This window comes from Mobula birostris, chromosome 16 (genome assembly GCF_030028105.1).
Source record: "Mobula birostris isolate sMobBir1 chromosome 16, sMobBir1.hap1, whole genome shotgun sequence".
Classification (NCBI taxonomy): Eukaryota; Metazoa; Chordata; class Chondrichthyes; order Myliobatiformes; family Myliobatidae; genus Mobula; species Mobula birostris.
This window is the reverse complement of record NC_092385.1, coordinates 28,778,520-28,797,444: the sequence shown is the minus strand read 5'-3', so window position 1 is coordinate 28,797,444 and position 18,925 is coordinate 28,778,520. Positions and strand designations below refer to the sequence as shown.

The window sequence follows — 18,925 nt, the reverse complement described above, 5'->3', positions numbered from 1 at the left end:
CAGTATGTGAGATTTTCTTCCTACACAACCCATAATCCTGCATTTTCTTTACATGCATGTGCCTATTTAAGAGTCTTTTAATTGTCATTGTATCAGCAAGTACCACTACCCCCAGTTGTGCAATCCAGGCACCCATCGCTTTCAGTGTGAAAAACCTACCTCTGATATCCCTCATAAATTTCCCTCCACTCATGCTAAAGAGATGTCCTCTGGTAGTGGCCATTGCCACCCTAGGAACAAAAGGTGCTGGTTGTCACTCTATGTATGCCTCTCAAAAACGTGTACACCTCTATTAAACTGCCTCTCATTCTCCGTTGCTCCAAAGAGGAAAAGCACTGGCTCACTCAACCTGTTAAGACATGTTCTCTAATCTAGGCAGCATTCTGGTAAATCTCCTCTACACCCTCTATAAAGCTTTCACAGCCTTCCTATAAATAATCCATACAAATAAATAATTTGCCAACTAATGAAGGCCAGCACACTATATACCATCTTCATCACCCTACGAACTTGCACGGCAACTTTGTAGGATCACTCCTCACCCAACTTTGCATCCCGTCTATATCCTGTTGTAACCTTCACGTCATCTGCAAGCTTACTAACCCACACCTCTACATCCCCATCCAAGTCGTTTATAAAAACCACACAGAGCGGGGGTCCCAATACACCACTAGTCACCAACCTTAAGGTAGAATATGCTCCACCTACTACCATTCTCTGCTTTCTGTGGGCAAGCCAATTCCAAATCCTTGCAGCCAAGTTTCTATGGATCCCTTGCCCCATGACTTTCTGGATGAGCCTTCCATGGGGAGCCTTGTCAAACACCTTACTAAAATCAATATCCTCCATATCTCTTGCTCCACCTCCATCAATTAGTTTTGCCATTTCATTAAAAGACTCAATTAGGCTCTCAAGGTATCACCTGCCCCTCACAATGTCATGCTGACTATCCCTAATAAGGCAATACTTCTCCAAATGCTCATAAACTCTGTCCCTAAGAATCTTCTCCAATATCTTGGCCACCACTGAGCCAAGATTCACTGCTCTGAAATCCCCAGGATTATCCCTGTTACTGTTCTTGATCAACGGAGTAACACTTACAATCCTCTAGTATAATTTGTGGCCAAGGAGGATGCAAAGATCATTGCCAGTGCTGCAGTAATCTCTTCCCTGGCTTCTCATTGTAACCTGTGGTATGACCCATTTATCCCACGGGGCTTTATCTTCCTACTGTTTTTTAGAAGCTCCAACACCAGCTGTTTCTTAACCTTAACATGCTCCAGCAGATCATCCTGTTGTATGTTGACTTTACTTTTGTTGAAGTCCCTCCCTGATGAACAATGAAGCAAAGTCTTCATTAAGGACTCCCCTATCTCCTTCACCTCTAGGCATGCTTCCCCTATCATCACCCTGGTTAGCCTCCAGACTCCTGTTCTTCATGTATGAGCAGAACAAAATTGAATTTTCCTTAATCCTACTCATCAAGGCCTTCTCCTGTCCCCTTCGAGCTCTTCGAAGTCCTTTCTTAAGCTCCTTCCTGGCTACTTTATAGTTCTTAAGAGCCCCACTTGATTTTTCTTCCCAAATAGGCTTTCTCTTGATTAAATGCACCACCTCTCTTAACGACCATTGTTCCTTACCCTTCCATCTTTTCCCTGTCTCAATGAGACAAACCTATCCACAGCCCCATGCAAGTGGCTCCTAAACAACCTCTACATTTCTGCCGTGCATTCCCCTAAGACAATCTGTTCTCAATTTATGCCTCCATATTCCTGCTTTATGCAATGGTTATTAGTCCTGCTCTAATTAAAAATATTCCCATATCATTTGTTCTTATCTTTGTCCACGTCTATGCTGAATATCAGGGAGTTGTGGTCACTATCTCCAAAATGCGGGAGGAGAAGATGGCAGCGCGACGCAGCTCGCAGCAGCCACTCCAGTGGTGATGTCTGTCATTTATCAAGTAGGGTGCCGTGCACAATCCTGATTTGATGGAGACGGACGTGACAGCATGGAGGGCCATCTGGAGAAACTTCTGAAATGCCTGCTTCGCTGCTGCTGCTACTGTGTGGTCTGGAATCTCCGGAGAAGACCCCGAGTCCTCACCTTTGCTTGTTGCTCGGCGGCTGGGGCAGGATCGAAGTGCTCGGCAGAGGATGGTGCTCGGAGAGGCTGTATCGGAGGGGCTGGTCAGAGGCCCGAAGTTCTTGGACGGACTCAGAGTTGGCTGCGGTCGGGTGCTTCCAATGCATCGGCAAGTTGTTGGCGCTTGGAGGTTCATGGCAGGGACAGTTTCTCCCTTTTACTGCCCGCGTGAGATAATACCTGCTATCGGAACTTTGAGACTTTTTTTAACCGTGCCCATGGTCTGCACTTTATCAAATTATGGTATTGCTTTGCAATGTTGTAACTATATGTTATAATTATGTTGTTTTGTCAGTTTTAGTCTTGGTTTGTCCTGTTTTTTTTTTGTGATATCATTCTGGAGGAACATTGTATCATTTTTTAATGCATGCGGTTCTAAATGACAATAAACGAGGACTGGGTTTCCTCATAATCTTAAAAAAATGCTTACACACTGAGAGATCTGTCACCTGATTACGTTTATTACCTAGTATTAAATTCTCCTCCATCTAAATCTAAGAGATGTCAATCAATATTAGGGAAGTTGAAGTCACTCATGAAAAAACCATTTTATATTTGCACTCTTCAAAATTTGCCTGCTTATTTGCTCCTCAGTGGCCCAGTGGCTAACAGGGGTGGACGGAGGAATTTGAAATACTCCCAATAGAATCAGGTTTAAAATCACTGGCATATGTCATGAAATTTGTCGTTTTGCAGAAGTATATTGAAATACATAATAATAAAAACTGTAAATTACAATGTGAAACATACATAGAAAAAGAAAATTAAATTAAGTAAGTGGTGCAAAAAGACAGGGGTAAAAGTACTGAGGTAGTGTTAATTGGTTCATCGTCCACTCAGAAATCTGACGACAGAGGGAAAGAAGCTGCTCCTAAAACACTGAGTATGTCGCTTCAGACTCCTGTACCTCCTCCTTGAGAAGAGGTTATGTCCTGGGTGATGGGGTCCTGATGACACCTTTTTGAGGCATTGCCTTTTGAAAGAGTCTCGGATGCTGGGGAGGCTAGTACCCATGATGAAGCTGGCTGAGTTTACAAATCTCTGCAGCTTTTTCTGATCCTGTGCAGTGGCCCCTCCATACCAGATGATGATGCAACCAGTTGGAAGGCTCTCCACAGTACATGTATAGAAATTTGTGAATGTCTTGGGTGACATACCAATTCTTCTCAAACTCCTAATGAAACATAGCCTCTCCGTTGTGCTTTCCTTGTAATTGCATCAATATGTTTTGCCCAGGATAGATCTTCAGAGATGTTGATACCCACAGAATGATCGTTCTCTTCATGGTTCTGATTTCCACCCACTCTGACTCAGTAGGCAGTCCCGCATCGTCCACCTTTTCTGAAGCTGTGATACTATCTCTGATCAGCAATTCCACTCCCCCAACTCCCCCCACTTTTGGCTCTTATGTAACAGAATTACGCAAACTGCTATGCTAACGTGTCACCCACTGGGATAGCAGAGTGATCCCAACATTCTACAGGTGATACGGCACACTGGCCATTGGAAATGCTGGCAAATGCCTTGGGGAAATAGTTGGATTTTCTCTTGTTAGAGATGATACTTGTCTACATCTTGTGCAGTTACCTTTGCTTAATTTCAGTAAACTCCAGTTACTGTTAAAGGGATTTGCATGAGAATGCAGACTTTTATCAAGTCTTCAGATGATGCAGTGGGATCCTCAGCTGTACTGGAAGGTGAACAATCACACCGTGAATTGCACATCTAAAAGGCATTTTTTTGTTGCCAGTTACGTTGCTCTTCCACGTCCATTTCCTCTTCCACTGCCTCTTGTTGGCAAGCGCCTGTACAGTAAAACTGTACAGAATACGGCAGATGAAAACAAGTGGGAGTCCCTCTTAAGGCACATTACAGAACATTCCACAAATGTTCGGGCAACAAATCCACTTTTGAGGACTTTAGTTATTGTCGCCATGATGCACCTGGTATCTTGGATTGTAATTGCATTTAGCTGCATCTGCTGAATCCTCTGCTAGAGTGAAAGGATAGTCAGTACTCCCAGAAAGTACATCCATTGGTACATTGTGACAGGTCAGGCTGAGTAGCTCAGGATGAATGAATCATACAGATTATCAAGAGAAGAACTTTTGGTGAAATCCAAGAAATGATACATATTTCCTGAAAATGACAGGATTATTATGCACAGCCTTTTGCATTATAAATGCAATCTATCATTCTCTGGATGTTTGGAAATCCGATAATTTGGCATATCTCTGCTCCCAGATAGTAGCAGATCTTTATTCAAGGAAAATGTGGCAAATTCCCCTATCAGGTAGAAAGTCATTAAAGAAGCCCAACATGTAGCAATCAGCTGGTGGCGTAGTGACATCCACACCAGTCTTCGAGACGAATGGTCCCGGGTTTGAATCCGGCTGGCTCGTTGCATGCATTTGTGCTGGGTTGCGCATTGAGCTAGCAACTCAACCTCATATAAAAACAAACTAAATGCCAAAGAAACGGCAAGGTTGCCATCCAATATGCCACAAGGTGTGGAGAGGAACAACAAAAAAAATGCAGCAATGGACTCCATACCTGTGGCATGCTATACACCCATTTGGATCGATCTGGGAGCTGGGAAATTCATGCCCACGTCTACATCGCTTCTTAGACACTTGGAGATATGACTTTACAGGGATTGTACCCTCCTACTCACAGCCCTCCTTCCCCACCCCTCTGGACTCCATGGTAAAATCTTCTCTTTCTGCTCACCATCATTCTGGTGGCCAGCAGGATTACCAGGAAAGCAGCCACTATATTGTGCAACATTAATAAAGTATAAAGTATCTCAGCTTTCTCATGGGAAAATATTGCCAGCTATCACAGTTTTCAAATGCAGTTCTATAAAGCACAAAACTTTCCTGCAATAAAACTGTAATTAAATATTTTTTTAAAACAAAGCATAAACAGGACTAATGTCTGATGTTCAAATCTGGTTTCTGTGCAGGCTGTACAGACCAATATAATAAGGCAGTCATTAAATGACTGATCCCTGAGGATGGAAATGACTATTTGCTCTGTGTGCTTTGGGTGAATGAGTGCAAAATAATCACAACAGGGCAGATTATTCTCACAAAGAGAATAAGGTGCAAATTAATGTGTCAATCAAGAAACATGATCAAAATTGAGCACAAATAAAGGTCTGTACTGCACATGTCAAAATACAGCTCATGCCAATCGATTTCTATCCGACATATAACTAACTCTTCCAGTGAATGACAAGAGCTTTGGGTACCCAGTCATCATGCAAGGCTGAGTGCACATATGAATACCAATTATAATGGAAAAGGAACACCAAATTATTCAGTTACATCAAAAAAAATTCTTGACCTTTACATTGCAATAAAGCTAAATATTTTATTGAAAGACTAGTGAGCTGTTTCAGTAGGCTGAAAAAGAAAATACATTAGGAGTTTTATTTGGGGAGAAAATAATTCAGCTGTGGTCCATCTGGTATTGAGGGCAGGACTGTAAAACGATTTTCAGATATAATAAATGATTGAGAATTAGGCAACAAAATCAATTTGAAATGCAGGATCACCTATGATCTTACAGAATGGTGAGCAGTCATGTGTTTATGTAGTCATGGGTACAATAATGAATCTCAAAATGGAGTGGCTTCCTGAAAGAATTTACACATTCACTCACTACATTAATATCATTGACACCTCTCATCAAAATACTGCTATCTGGTGATCAGTTAAGCCAATTCATGATCATTTTCTACACACTAAGATTAGTTTCCTATCATTGAAGATCAATAGTGAAGACAGTTGTAAAAATTTCGCATTCATGTGGTAAAATAAACATTGCATAATCCTGGAAGATTACTTTTAATGCTGATAAGAATCAATGCCTTCAGAGCTCACTATCAGATCAACCAAATATATAATAAGCTGAAGTTATTTGTCCTATCCAGTTGCTTTATTTCCAATACAAATAATTTAACTCAAATAAATTAAAATTATCAACATTATAGGCAGAAATATACAGTATGAGAAACATATTAGACAAATGGTAAAATATGGTATTGTGCAGCTAAAAAGGAGAATCACATGCTTAGAAATTTATGACTGTTGGGATGAAACCATATGGAACATAGGTCATCCAGATAGCAGACCAAAGTACTTCTATTTTCTAAATTATCCGGAGCTTTCCAGCTCATTTGGTTTATTCAGATTTAATCAGAATTAGAGCTTTCAATTTTATGTGATGGGGAAAAAAGGAACTGCTTATTGATGCATTTTCTGCATTTGTGTGGTTGACTTTCTGTAGTATTTTCTAAACAACATTTATTTATAAAACATTAGAAGAATTTAATATAATTTAAGTATTGTTTAATGTACTATGGACATACGTCATGCCAGCTGCAATAAATGTTAGATATCATTCCTGTGCCCAAGTACCAATAATGTTTGCACATGTTATTGGGATAAATCTCCTTCCACTGAAAGCTCAGGTGGAAGAACTCAAAGAAGGCTCAGTATCTGTAACATGAAACAATACCAAGACATTAGACCCATCTAAAAAAACTCAGCCATGTTCATACAGCCCTCTATTTATTATTCCACAGAGATAATTGTAATAAGGTGGCTAAGCATCTGTTCTGTGAAGGGCATAGCTTTAATCTAATACACTAGGTGAGAAACTGATGGGATGGAGTCAGCCAACTATATTACACCCTGCCTGATTTTATTTTCTGCCAACTTTTCTGGTAACAAATATCAGATGGGGTGCAGCCAATCCAATCCTCCAAGTTTTGTGCAGGGAACCATGAAAATAAAATTACCCCAGCTGCTTAATGCACTGCTGTATGATTATAGACAGATGTCGTTAGTTACTCTGTCTCACCTCTGAACTAGAGGGTTCTCGGTTTATCACATACATATAAATTGAGCACAAAAATCTGGACTGAAATATCAGTGCTAAGCTGAAGTAGCACTACACCGCTGGAAGTACTGTCACTCAAATGAGATGTTAAAGTCTTTCTCAGATAGATATAAATGTTCCTATGCCACTATTTTTAAAAAAGATGTGGGAAATTATCTCAAGTCAGCTGTCTAATATAAATCCTCAAAATCAACATTTCCAAAGAAACCAAATTATCTAATCTTCATCACATAACTATTGTTGGGAGCTTGTTCACACATTGGCTTATGTGCAGTCTTTATTACCACAATAAGTATATTTCAAAAAAAGTACAAAGACATTTTGGAATGCTTTAAGTTGACAGAAATAATGCTGTAAAATACAGGTCTCTTTCTTTTGTAATTGTTTATATTTAATTCTAAAAGTTATGGGAGCCACTTTACAAGACACTCGATGGGAAAATTTGATCAAATATTGTAATAGTAAAAGCTATGGTCAGACATTATGTATTTTAACACAAAATGATTCTGTGTGTAGGCTGAGTAAAGAACCTGCATATCAAGTGAAACACAGCCCATGATTCATAAAGGAGATAGCTAAAATTGATGACATGCCCATGAAAGTACAGCAATGTGAGCTATTTACAATTTTATGTTAAATGGTAAGGACAACTTTAATTTCACAGTTCCGAAAAGACACGATGAAGGGTTGGATTAACTGCTCCTGACTTGGCTTTACTTTCCACTGGATTTTGGCTCTTTGGACAATCATGCCTTCAGTTTCTCAGTGAATAAATTAGATTAAACTTATCCTCTAATGTGAATATTACAGAAGTATCAACTTTCACAATAAGAACATAAGTTGAAAGATCCAGCAGTCTTTTGTTGAGTAAGAAAACCAGATTTAAGTCTTCACAAATGTCACTCCACTCTTAAGAAGGGAGGTAAACAAAAGACAAGCAACTAACCAGTTAACCTGACTTCACTGGTTGGCAAGATGTTAGAGTCTATTATTAAGGGTGATGTTTTAGGGAACTTAGAGGCATCTGATAAAATTGGCCATATGGTTTCCTGAAGGGGAAAGCTTGCCTGACAAATCCGTTGGAATTCTTTTAAGAAATAACAGACAGGAAAAATAAAGGAGAATCAATGAATGTTGTTGACTTGGATTTTGACAAGGTGCCGCATATGAGCCTGCTAAGCAAGGTAAGAGCCTATGGTATTACAGGAAAGATACTAGCATGGACATAAGATTGGCTGATTGACAGAAGGTAAAGTGTGGGAATAAAGGGGGCCTTTTCTCATTGTCTAACAGCAACTTGTGTTCTTCTGCAGGGGTTGGTGTTGGGATGTCTTTTCACGTTATATGTCAGTGATTTAGATGATAGAATTGATGGCTGTGTGGCCAATTTTGTGGATGATACCAAGATATCTGGAGGGGCAAGTAGTCTTGAGGAAGCAGGGAGGCTGCAAAAGGACTTGGATAGATTAGAAGAAAGGGCAAAGAAGTCGTAGACAGAATACAGTGTTGGGAAGTATGTGGCGATGCACTTTCCAGATGGAATAAAGGCATAGATTATTTTCTAAATGGGAGCAAGTTTGAAATCAGAGGTGCAAGGGACTTAGCAGTTCTAGTGCAGGATTTCCTAAAGGTTAATTTTGCAGGTTGAGTAAGGAAGAACGTAATGCTGAGGCTTTATAACGCATTACTCAGACCACATATAAAACATTGTGATCAGTTTTAGGCCTCTAATCTAAGAAAGGTATGTTGGCATTAGAGAGAGCTCAAAGGAGGTTTATGAGAAAAATCATAGGAATGAAAGGGTTAAGGTATGAGAAGCACTTAACGACTTTGGGTTTTTGTCTCACCGGAATTTTAAAGAATGATGGGGTATCTCATTAAAACCTGATAAATATTGAAAGAGTGGGTATGGGGAGGATGATTCTAATAATGGGAGAGTTGAGGACCAGAGTGCACAGCCTCAGAATATGAGGATGTCCCATTAGAGCAGAGATGAGGAGAAATTTCTTTAGCCAGAAGGTGGAATTCTTTGCCACAGATGGCTGTGGAGGCCAAGTCACCAGGTATACTTAAGGCTGAGGCTGATAGGTACTTGATTATTAAAGGGATCAAAGGGTACAGAAGGCACTTTGTGAGCCATAGTTCTTGAGGAGATATTGGATTGCGTAGAAGGAGAGTGAGCTTAAAAGAAGCAAACAGGGCAGTCAGCACATTTTGTGCACCACAGTTCCCGAGAAGGCATTGGATTCCACATAATTAGGCTATTGGCAAGGTCCAATTTTTACTTTTTTTTAGATTATGAAGACACATAGTCCCCTTTTATTGTCATTTAGTAACGCATGCATTAAGAAATGATACATTATTTCCTCCGGTGTGATATCACAAAAACACAGGACAGACCAAGACTGAAAAACTGACAAAACCACATAATTATACATATAGTTACAACAGTGTACAATACCATAACTTGATGAAGAAGTCTGTGAGCACAGTCAAGTTCAAAGTTTCTCAAAACTCCCACATCTCACGCAGACAGGAGAGGGAAGAAAAACTCTCCCTGCCATGCCGACCACAATCTGACTCTGAGTCATCCGGAAACTTCGAGCTCTGATCAGCTCTCCGACACCGAGTACAGAGCGATTCGACCTCTTTCTCGGTCGCCAAAAGCAGGCAAGGCCGGGGATTTTGAGGCCTACCCTCCGAAAGATTCCCGACCACACAGTAACGACAGCAGCGGATGGGCGTTTCAGAAATTTCTCCAGATGTTCCTCTGTGCTTTCACGTCTATCTCCATCAAATCAGAAATTGTCCACGGCCCCTATTTAACAGACACCACATCATTTTTCACGGAGAGCTGCGCACGTGCGGTGCACTGCCATTTTCTCCTCCTGCTGCCATATACTTCATGGATATCTTGTGACTGTCTTATGAGGATGATGTAATGGTCTTGCAGAGGACACATGATGTAATTTTCCCGCCAGTGAGGTCACATGATGACCTGTTCTCAACAGGTATATAAAAGGGAGACCCCCTGATGTGATGCAGTTAAGTTTTTCAGTTAAATCGTCAGTGAGATACTCCGCTCTGCTGCGTATTTGCCTTATGACGCAGTTTAATTTTAAAACAGAGTTTTACTGTCTATTGTAAGGTACAGAAGTGTTGGGCCTGCAGTTTCGCCAATAGGTGCCAGATTTGTTGATGTACCTTTTCAGTAGTATTGGAGAGTAAAGATGGGAACCTGAAGGAGTCGTTTGGCGGTATTGGAGAGGATCGACCATTATTGAATTCGTTCAAGAAAGAGCGATCTCCATGAGATAACTTCTGCTAAAGCAGAAAATGTTGTGCAGCGTCTTTTCTACAGAGGAAAAGGTCAGTTCCTTTAAACCATTTTATTTCCATTGTCATGAATCCTGCGGACAAGATGGGTTCCGGCTGGGATCAGCAGTAACGACACGTCTTCGAGGAATTCTTTACTTCAGGAAAGTCTCTCCTAATTGACTGTAGAAATCTCTTTGACTTTCAAATTTACCATTCTAAGAACTGTGTTCTAATTTACCACTTCAAGACTGTGTTCGCATTTACCGCTTTAAGAACTAGTACTGAGTTTGGCAGTTTGTTAAGTGGCCACATAGCAGTTTACTTCCAGTTAAGGTTTTCATTGGTTTATCTTTTTACTAATATTGAGCAGAGTTTAATAAATGTTTATTTGTTTATAAAGCCTGACTCATTTCTATATTCATTGTTGCTGGTCACGTGACACAATAAAAAGAAATTAGGTTTAAGTGGAGTGGGCCAATGGTAGGGTAGGGAGTTGAGGTTTTGGGAATTGGAGGCAAGGACTGTAGGCAGATTTTTTATTTGTTCTTTCTTTCTTATAGCACTTTTAGAGCAGTGGGATACCAAGCAGGATACTGGAACACTCCCCTTCCAGGATGTGGGAAGGCAGGCCAGTGTCCCTGATGACGACACCTGCAAAAAGTGCATGCAGCTGTAGCTACTAACAGACCATGTTAAGGAAGTAGAGCTGGAACTGGATGAATTTTGGATTATTCGGAAGGCTGATAGGCTAATAGACAGGAATGACATACAGGGAGGTACTTATACCCAAGGACACAGGTAACCATCAGGAAGAGGAAAGGGGATAGGTCACCATGCAGAGTACACTGTGGCCATTCCCCTCAACAACAGGTATATTGCTTTGGATTCTGTTGGGAGGGGGAATGGATGACCTAACAGAGGTGGTCAGAACTCTGACACTGAATCTGGCTCTGCAGCTCAGGAGGGGAGAGGGGGGAGAAGAGGCAAGCTGTAGTGATAGGGGATTCATTGCTTAGTGGAACAGAAAGGAGGTGCGGTGGACAAGAATGAGATTCCCAAATGGTATGTTGCCTCTCAGGTGCCAGGGTCAGGGTCACCTCGGATTGAGTTCACAGCATTCTTTAGTGGGAAGGTGAGCGGCCAGAGGTCACAGTCCACTTTGGTACCAATGACATGGGTAGGAGGGGTGACGAGGTCCTGCAAAGTGAGTTCAGGGAATTAGGGAATCAAGTTAAAGGACAGGATCTCCAGGGTGATGATGTCAGGATTGCTACCTGTGCCACATGCTAGTGAGGCCAGAAATAGGAAGAAAATACAGTCTAACACATGGCTAAGGAGCTGGTGCAGGAGGGAGGGCTTCATATTTTTGGATCATTAGGCTCTCTTCCAGGGAAGGGAGGAGCTGTATAGAAGGGATAGTTTGTACTCAAACTGGATGGGGTCTAATAACCTAGTACGAAGGTTTGTTAATGCTCCCCCGGGGGGGGGGGGGGAGTTAAACTAGAGTTATAGGGAGTAGGAACCAGAGTGCCAGAACAGATAGTTGAGAAAGCTGATGAAGACAAGGCAGTGAATGTTGTCTACATGGACTTTAGTAAAGCCTTTGACAAGGTCCCACATGGGAGGTTGATCAAGAAGGTTCAGTTGCTTGGCATTCAAGATGAGGGAGTAAATTGGATCAGAGGCCTGTGACTAGTGGTGTGCCACAGGGATCAATGTTGCTTCCATTGTTGTTTGTCATCAGTACCAACGATCTGGATGATAATGTAGTAAACTGGATCAGCAAATTTACGGATGACACCAAATTTGGGGGTGTAGTGGACAGCTATCAAGGCTTGCAGCAGGATCTAGACTAGCTGGAAAATGGGCTGAAAAATGGCAAATGGAATTCAATACAGACAAATGTGAGGTTTTGCACCTTGGGAGGGCCAACTAGGCTAGGTCTTACATGGTGAGAGGCAGGGCATTTAAGACCACAGTAAAACTGAGGGATGTGGCAATATAGATCCATAATTCTTTGAAAGTGTCATCTGAGGTAGATATGGTTATAAGAAAGCTTTTGGCACTTTGGCCTTCATAAATCAAGTTATTGCGTACGGGAGTTTGTTTGCTATGTTGAAGTTCTATAAGACGTTAGTGAGGCCTAATTTGGATTATTGTGTCCAGTTTGGGTCACCTACCTATAGGAAAGATGTCAATATGGTTGAAAGAGTGCACATGGCTGGGACTTGAGGACCTGAGCTATAGGGAAAAGTTGAATACGTTAGAACTTTATTCCCTAGAATGTAGAAGACTAAGGGGAGATTTGATAGAGCTATATAAAATTATGAGGGGTACAGATAGACAGGGTAAATGAAAGCAGGTTTTTTCCACTGAGGTTGGGCCCAACTACAACTAGAGGTCATGGGTTAAGGGTAAAGGTGAAACGTTTAAGGGAATGAACATGATGCACAACTTCATTCAGATGGTAGTGACAGTGTGGTACAAAGTGATGGATGCAAGATTGATTTCAAAATTTAAGAGAAATTTGGATAGGTACATGGATAGCGGGGTATAGAGGGCTGTGGTTCAGGTGCAGGCCGATGGGACAGGAGCTTAATAGTTTGGTATGAACTGGATGAGAAGAAGGGCCTGTTTCTGTGCTGTAGTGTTCTGTGACTTTCTGCTTCTAAGGTAGAAGCATGGCGGTTAGAGGGAAAATAAATGAGCCCTGATCAAATGGCAGAGCAGACTCAATGTTCTGGATAACCTGATTCTGCTCCTATATCTTACGGTTTTAACATCTAGGTTGGTTACTTAAAATCAGAAAATGTTTCAAAAAAAAGATCATTGGCATGAAATATTATGTAACTTAGATTCTGTCTCCACAGATGTTGCCTAATCTAATTATATTATCATTTGCACTATCTGGTCAAATGATATATATTTTCAATAGTCTCAGCAAACAGAACGTGGAATTCTGGCACTGAACATCCTGCAACCAATACCCCTAGGTTGACAATAATACTCTCCTGTTTTGCAAAATTAATTATCCTACCGGCTGGAATAAAAGTGGTTGTGAAATTCAGAGTTCAGCATGTTCAGTTCAATTAATAGTCTAATCATGGGACATTATGCTACTAGACTATTTATTGGTCTATGCCTCTGTATTCCTCTATATTCTCTTACTATTAAGAAAAGCATAAAAATAGAGATTTGATCCCATTCAAATTCACTTTGATATATATTGATTATATATAGTAGCCTAATATTCCATAAATGTACAAATATAATGCATACATAGAATAGAATGGAATGTTAAGAGCTAACTCCAATGCACCTGGAACCAATGTGGAAATAAAAATAAAATGGCGTAGATGCTATGGTGCAGAAAATATGGGCGGAGTCCAGAGAAAAACATGAAAAATCATCTCACTGAAAGTCTAGTGGTTTGGCAAAGTGCAGTATGTCATTGGCAGACTGAAAAAACTTTCATATGAGGTATTTAATTTTATCTTTTGAAGAGCTTTCTGTGTACATTTTCCATATTACAAGAAAGATTCTTTCAGATCCAGTTGTTCATTTACTGAAATTAATGTGAATTACTAATTAAATATTTATATTTTCTTGTCATATTGTCAAACTGATTTATTGGGTAATGTATACAGAGCAAAGAAATAAAATGCTCTATAATTTTGTTCCATCATTTTCAGCTTCAGAAAGAAAATAAATTCTTTATGCTTACCCCTGACACCAGGTGCAAAAATCATTCAGGAGGAGATTTGGGTCCAGGCCCATGACATTACCAGTCTGTGGCTGATTTCTGTAGACAGCTTACATGACAATCATTGCATCTCTTTATTCAGCTGCGAGATAAGGATTTGCTTTGCTTCTTTGGATGGGAGACTGAACTTGCATTTGCCAACCTACTAATTTTGCCATTAAGGGAATATAAATTTTTACTCAGATGCAGTTCAGACATCCCAACCTTGTCATGTTAGCTAATTCATTATGTTAAAATGAGATTACAACTCAGAAGACCAATTTTAATCTGCTGAAATTTGTTGACAGTTGTCTAAAAGTGATCACAACATAGGTTTGGTACACTTAATGGACTTCCAATGCTGATTTTCTGCCCAGCTCATCATCCCCCAAGTCCTTCAATAAACGCCAATTTGTCATCCATTTTACAATTGTCTGTCAATACTCAGACAAAATGACAGGCAGTTTCAAGCAGAGATGCCAATTATGATGAAATCAAGGCAATGGGGACCTTGGTAGCTATCTTCAGATGCCACTGTATTCCTGTGGTGCATGAGCTCTGTAGTTTCTACTAGCTTTACTAGCAATACAGCTGTAAAGATAGTAAGAAGTTAAATTCAGAATTGATTTTCACTAAGTCAGGAGGATCTGTCTGCAAAAAAAAAATGATGCCACTACTACACTGGTCCCTATTTCATCACTCCATCACAATCACAGGTCGCAAAAGTCACACAACTGCTGGCAACCTTTAAGGCACCCAAAAATGCACAGGTCCAAATCCATTTCCATGCCCATATGCAGCAGCTTTATTCAGAGGAAGCGTATCCTCCAAGCTGATATATCCTCAGCTTGGAACAAATGAGAGAGCAAGCTGAATCTATCCATGGTTTGCTGTTCCTGATTGTAAAAATCATTACCTTGCAAAGCTACATTCTCGTTTAACTAATTTGAATTATTTTGTGTACACTTATTAGATCTGGTTTCCAAGTGAATAAAAAATCATCTTTTAATTATAACACTAAAGATTTATTGATTTCTCATTTATGTAGTACATTGTTTGCTCAGAGAAAGATGTTCTACATAATTTCACCAACCATTACTAGTTCTAATGTCAGTGGTTTAGTTTTTCTAGATTAGGTGTATAAAATCAACAAAGGTACAAACACTATTGATTCTGAGATACATCCTGCAGATGCGCTGGGACACATCATCAGTGATGTAACCTGGGGTCGTCAGGAGTTTCAGGTCTTTCAACATCATACACGCTCGCCCAGGCGACCCAGCCGGGGTTGATCAGACCCCAGCTTGTCTCGCAGCAGCTCTGGCCTACGGATCTCCCCTCCTGATCCACAGCCATCTGGAGGCTCTGTCAGCGGCCTCTGTGATGGTCCTGATAGCTTTCCTCTTGCCAGCCCCAGTGATGGCAAGTAGGGTGTAGACCCTGCAGAGTGAGTGGCCGGCAAAACCTCTGCACCCGTCTTCAATGGGCTCGCAGCGAGCCTTCCAGCCTTGCCTCCAGCACTGCTCCACCAGCTCCTGGTAACTGGCCCGCTTCGCTCATTTGCCTCCTCAGTGCGGTCCTCCCAGGGAACTGTCAACTCGATGAGGACAACCTGCTTCGACGACACTGAAGAAAGGACCACATCCAGCCTCAGTGAAGTTGTTGCTATTTGGCCAGGAAACTTCAGCTGCCTTCCCAGGCCAACTTGGAGCAACCAGTCTGCTGCGGTGCTAAGCAGGCCCGATGATGATGCTGGTCTGGGCTGACGTAGGGGCTGTGCTCCGGCTCTGACAAAGCAGATGTTCTTCCACTGACCACTCTGTTTGCTGGTGGCCACGGCCATCGCAACGCTCTCTGCCACTGTCTTCAGCACCTGGTCATGACGCCACCGGTAGTGACCTTCCCCCACGGCTTTAGGGCAGCTGCTAAGGATGTGCTCCTAAGGATAGTTTATCTCAAAAAGACAACTACAAACCAAATAGACAAAAGAACATCTTCTCCCTTTGTCAAAAATGACTTAAAGAACAGATTTTACCCTTTAAATGAAGAGAACTCAATTTTTAACTGAGTAAATTATACTAACTTTACAGACTTTATCTTTAAATTTAGCGTTATTTAATGAACAAATTTACTAAATCTGTAACTTCTGCACATTAAGTTACCATGTCAACATATTATGATTGAATATGAAACATTGAAATGGGAGCAGGAATAGTATGGTCTGTTGCACCATTTAATAAGATTATAAATTTGGCTTTAACTCCATTTTCTCGTCTCTTCATCATGACCGTTGATTAACTAATAGTCCAAGAACTTATCGTAGCCTTAAATTAATTCATAGAACAGTACAGACCCTTCAGCCCAAGATTCTAACCTTCTCCAAGATCAATCTAACCCTTCTCTCCCACATTGCTCCCCATTCTTCTTTCATCCATGTGGCTGTCTAAGAGTCCCTTAAATGTCTCTGATATACCTGCGTCTACCATCATGCCCGGCAGCGTGTTCCATGCACTTACACTCTTGGTATAAAAAAAGCCTACCTCTGACATCCCCTCTGCACTTTTGTACATTTCCCCTATCCCCTCAAAATTATGCCCTCTCCTAACAGCCATTATCACCTGGGGGTGGGGGGGGGGGAGAAAAGGCTCTGGCTATCCATTTTAGCTATGCCTCTAATCATCTTACACACCTCTATCAAGTTACCTCTCATCCTTCGTCACTCCAAAGAGAAAAGCCCTGGCTCACTCAACCATTTCTCATAAAACATGCTTTCTAAAATTCCTTTGCACCCTTTCTCAAGCTTGTACATCCTTCCTATAATGAGGTGACCAGAACTGAATACAATAATCCAAGTGTGATCTAATCAGAATTTTATAGACCTGCAACATTACCTCATGGCTCTTGAACTCTACCCTCCCACCCCTACCAATTAATGAAGACCACCACACCATATGCCTTTATTACCACCGTATCAACTTGGCATGGCAACTTTGAGGGATGTATGGACATCTAACGTTAAGATTCCTCTGATCTTCCACTCTGCCAAGAATCCTGCTATTATCCTTGTACTCTCCCTTCAAGTTTGATCTTCTAAAGTATATCACTTCACACTTCTCTGGGCTGAACTCCATCTGTCACTTTTATATATCATCAATATCCTGTTGTAACCTACAACAACCTTTAAAACTATCCAAAATACCACCAATCTTTGTGTCATCTACTTAACTTACTAACCCACCCTTCCACTTCCTCATCTAAATGACCTATAAAAATCACAAGGGAAATCTGCTGAACACCACTAGTCCTAATCTCCAGGCAGAATACACTGGATTCCATGCCTCCTGAATTTCTGAAAGAGCCACCTTATTAAAATCAGTATACACCACATCACTATTCATTTTCCTAAACTCCAATATGTACAAGCACAATCTACTCAGTCATTCTTTATAATCCAACTTCTTCATCCTAAAAATCAGCCTATGGAATCTTTTCCAAAATATCCACAATACAAGATTAGCCAACCTTAAATTACCTTCAGTACTGTATGTAGTACTTCCTTGGTAGTCTCAGTGATGACCAGTAAAGTTATAGAAAGACTTTAGTAGTTTTCTGTTCTACCCCTTCTTGTAATAGAGCCCAACAATAAAAAAAAATGTGGCTTACCAACATAGAGCCTGTTACAAAACTCACATTTAAACATCTGGGGATTACAAAAAAAAGCTTGACAGAAACTAACCTGGATCCACCATAACAAATGTGTTTTCAGCTGATTTCTCTCGCTCCACATCGTTCCATGCTTTTGAAGAAGGTGTGGGATTGAGTGGAATTTGAACTGGATAGCTTTCTGTCGTTGCAACTTTGGATAGTGTCTCCGTCTGCTCCATTGTCGGTTGTGGAAAGGTGGTATTTTCCTCACTCACAGTTGTGTTTGAAAGGTCTAGTTCACTGGTCGGGTTTATATCCTTCTCGGTTGGACCACTTGAACCTTCAGGTGATGTCCCTGACTCAGTCTCATTTTGTGTCTTAGTGGTTGTTACATTCACAAATTTTTTTTCTTTTTCTATAACATCTTTTCCTGAGCCTTTTTCTTCTTCATCATCACCCTCTCCTTCTCCCTCTCCTTTCTCACCATCATTGTCTTTCTTTTCATCTTTACCTTCTGCCTCACCAGTTTTGTTCACAGCAGAACCACCCTCTGAGCCTGGGGATGACAATGCTTCAGTCGTTGAAACAACAGTTCTTGCTCGGTGTTTAGTGGTTGAAGAAACAGATGGAAGGCGTGTAGGCCACACAGTACTAGGAAAGGAAGGAACAACACCACCACCAAACCCAAGACTTGCAAGCAAAGTGCTCGTTACCACAGATGCTACAGTAGTCTGGCTTCCACTGGACGAAGGGCCAATGCCAGTTGCCATGGAAACAAAGGGCAAAGTTAGACCAGAAGAAGTCCAAGTAGATGACCCAGAGCTGATTGGTGCCATGTCAGCTGAAGCAGCAGGAGAGGCTGTAGGCTATTAGAAGTATCAGGGAAACACAAAAAGGAACAAATAAATACAGGGTAAGATGATTTTAACATCTATGGTATTTCCACTCCCCTCACAATCTTACTTTCTATGGTCATTACAATATCTTGTTTCATCTGCAACAGTTTCAGGAAATTCTGTTTAATGAATCAAATTTTATTACACAAACATCCCATTGTGTCAGTGATTTCTTTCAACCCCTACTGAAGTGATTCCATTTATTTCCTGAACTCTATATTAATACCAGAGCAATTTTGCTGATATTCAAAGACTATTTTCTATTCATAAT

General features: G+C 40.9%; 1 protein-coding gene across 2 annotated transcripts in view; it reads right to left on the bottom strand.

Moving 5' to 3' along the window:
• LOC140211072 (receptor-type tyrosine-protein phosphatase gamma-like) overlaps positions 1–18,925 on the bottom strand; it is a 677,613-nt gene that overhangs the window by 110,879 nt on the left and 547,809 nt on the right. For both annotated transcript variants that reach the window (XM_072280498.1, XM_072280497.1), the window contains one exon: positions 17,850–18,624. In XM_072280498.1, coding sequence (XP_072136599.1) covers positions 17,850–18,624 — 775 coding nt within the window. The remainder of the gene's footprint in view (positions 1–17,849; positions 18,625–18,925) is intronic.